Source organism: Fopius arisanus, unplaced genomic scaffold (genome assembly GCF_000806365.1).
Source record: "Fopius arisanus strain USDA-PBARC FA_bdor unplaced genomic scaffold, ASM80636v1 scaffold00107, whole genome shotgun sequence".
Lineage (NCBI taxonomy): Eukaryota > Metazoa > Arthropoda > Insecta > Hymenoptera > Braconidae > Fopius > Fopius arisanus.
Genome location: NW_011887846.1, coordinates 80,231 through 82,487, shown reverse-complemented (window position 1 = coordinate 82,487; position 2,257 = coordinate 80,231). Strand labels below are relative to the sequence as shown.

General features: G+C 36.6%; 1 protein-coding gene across 1 annotated transcript in view; it reads left to right on the top strand.

Annotated features, from left to right (window-relative positions):
* Positions 1-205: 205 nt before the first annotated feature.
* The window catches only part of LOC105271304 (beta-1,4-glucuronyltransferase 1), a gene marked incomplete in the record, with an annotated part of 28,735 nt that continues 26,683 nt past the window's right edge, over positions 206-2,257 (top strand). Inside the window, 1 exon segment of the mRNA XM_011312770.1 lies at positions 206-441. Coding sequence (XP_011311072.1) covers positions 337-441 — 105 coding nt within the window.

Sequence of the window (2,257 nt, the reverse complement as noted above, 5' to 3'; positions counted from 1 at the left end):
CATGAGTGCTCTGTATGATTTACGCGAGATCATTGCTGGTTCAAGTGTGACTATCTTGAAGTTATTAGGCTGAAATCGAATAAATCTACTCAGGTAGACCTTGTGTAGTGTTATTCGAAGGAATCGATCGGCATGCATGCGCGCGCCTGTAGCGGAAGACTACATTGTGTACAAGTAGAAATGCAATAGTAGTATTAGTAGTAGTAGTAGTAGTAGTAGTAGTGGAAAAACCTTGCAACCCAGTTATCATAAATCCACCAGTGAAAAATAATTATTCCTAAAATCAATAATCAAGTTCGACATTTCTCCTCTATTGCCATCATTGAATAAGAACGAATGGACAATAAAAAATTTGACAAGCGATTGTTGGGAAGGAATTACTACGGCAGATCCCACCCCTCACAGTTTTGTCTTGCATGCCAACATACTTCCATGATTAAGGTAGATATACTTGTCGCTTATAGTAGATACTTGCTACATACTCTATCAGTAGATTTTACCATAATGGATGCAGTCTTATAAAAAGTGGGGAGTGAACATGATCTAATATGATTTGTTTTCGGCCATTTTGAAAAATCACACATGCTTCTGATTCATCACAGAAACACGACTAGTAGCTTGTTACTTGTTGGTGTTGGATTTCGGAGTCTTCACCGAGCACAAAATCCACTTTTTCGAAAGTTTTTTTTATATTTCTGGTCTTTAGAAAACATTTACTCATTGGTTACTGTCGGGCCTTTCCTTCGTATTGCAAAAAAAAAATGGGGAAGTCCGGAAGGGCTTGCTTGGTGGGGGTTTTTATTAACAATACATTGGATGAACCGAGAGAGTCAAGAAAGTCAAAACGAAGGGTTACGGATAGAAGGAGGAGATCATATTCCTTTCTGAAAAATAACATTAACCTCGACCACATGAGTAACAGTTAGTTCGTAGTATGTCTTAATTCTGAAAGAACCCCTCGACTGTGTGGAGTCAAATAATTTTAATAATAATTCTCAGTGTTTAAAATAGTCCAACCGGTGGTATATTTCTATCCCATCCAATCGTTAGTTAATTATTCTACGATGGTAAAAAATAATTCGGCTCTTATGGACAGGTCAAGACGAAGAGATACCTTCTCATTTGACCAGAACCTATTCTCACATAGAAAAATTGTCTAATTGGAAAAATTTCAATACATACTTTCTATAAACTTCAGCAATAAATACGGTAAATATTTCAAATAACTCCACCACAAATATTCACCAGACAATTTTCGAATTTCTCTGGTTCAGTAAGGGCTGCCCCCTCAATATTTATAAGAATGGATTAGCTGGTGAGAATGGCGAGGGGAAAAATAATATGAGGTATTATTATATACAGTAAGGTTCAGGAATTCTTCACTGGTCCCGTAATCGCCTAAATGAAGCATGCGCAACTTCCAGGAAGCGTGGAGCATCACCATAAGCTTCAATTAGTAATTTAATTGTATAATCATAGTGGACATAGTAAAGGAGGCCTCGCAATTACTATATTGGAGAACCTCGCGTACACGGAGAGAAGAATACTTGAAAAATTACGGAACTTGTACGTAAATGTGGGGTAATCTTGGTTTTTAGGGAAAAGTACGGGGGGCACCGTAAAACTTGTCCTAAAAGTTTCGTAAAAATTCCTGCTCGCTAGGACAACTTTTACGGAACTCTCAGTACGTTTTTCCCGAAAAGCAAGGAAACCCCAAGATTACTTAAAATTTCTGTAATTTTCCGAGTATTTTCCTATCCGTGTAAACCGTTTACCAAATGGTAAGGTGGGGAAAAAGGCCGTTACGCTTAATAAAAAATGAATTAAAAAATACAAAATTAATGTCGATTCTAGAAAAGTCTTATTTTCAGTATTATGTATTGATGACGTTATTTCCTCATATATGGTGTGAGTATAGACGTCTTCCGAAAATTTCCTTCAATTCATCTTTTTAATTGAATCAATTTTATTTCATAAATATTTACTAACAGGAACGAGAATGACCATCTCTAATTTCTTCTTCGCTTCTAGAATTAAACAGCCTCTTCCTAGCGTTCATTCGAAATAATTTTATTTAATTTGAAAACAATAAAAGCGTGATGGCAAGAAATATGTCACATGTTCCCTTTTGAATCACTTCTCCTCGTTCCCTTCTCTGTGGCTGCACTCCATTCCGGTTGATCTCAGCGGAGAGTAAGGGTCTTTTCGACTGAAGTTTCAAGAAGAAGTAGCCTATGTCGAGGGAAACAAAAAAAAA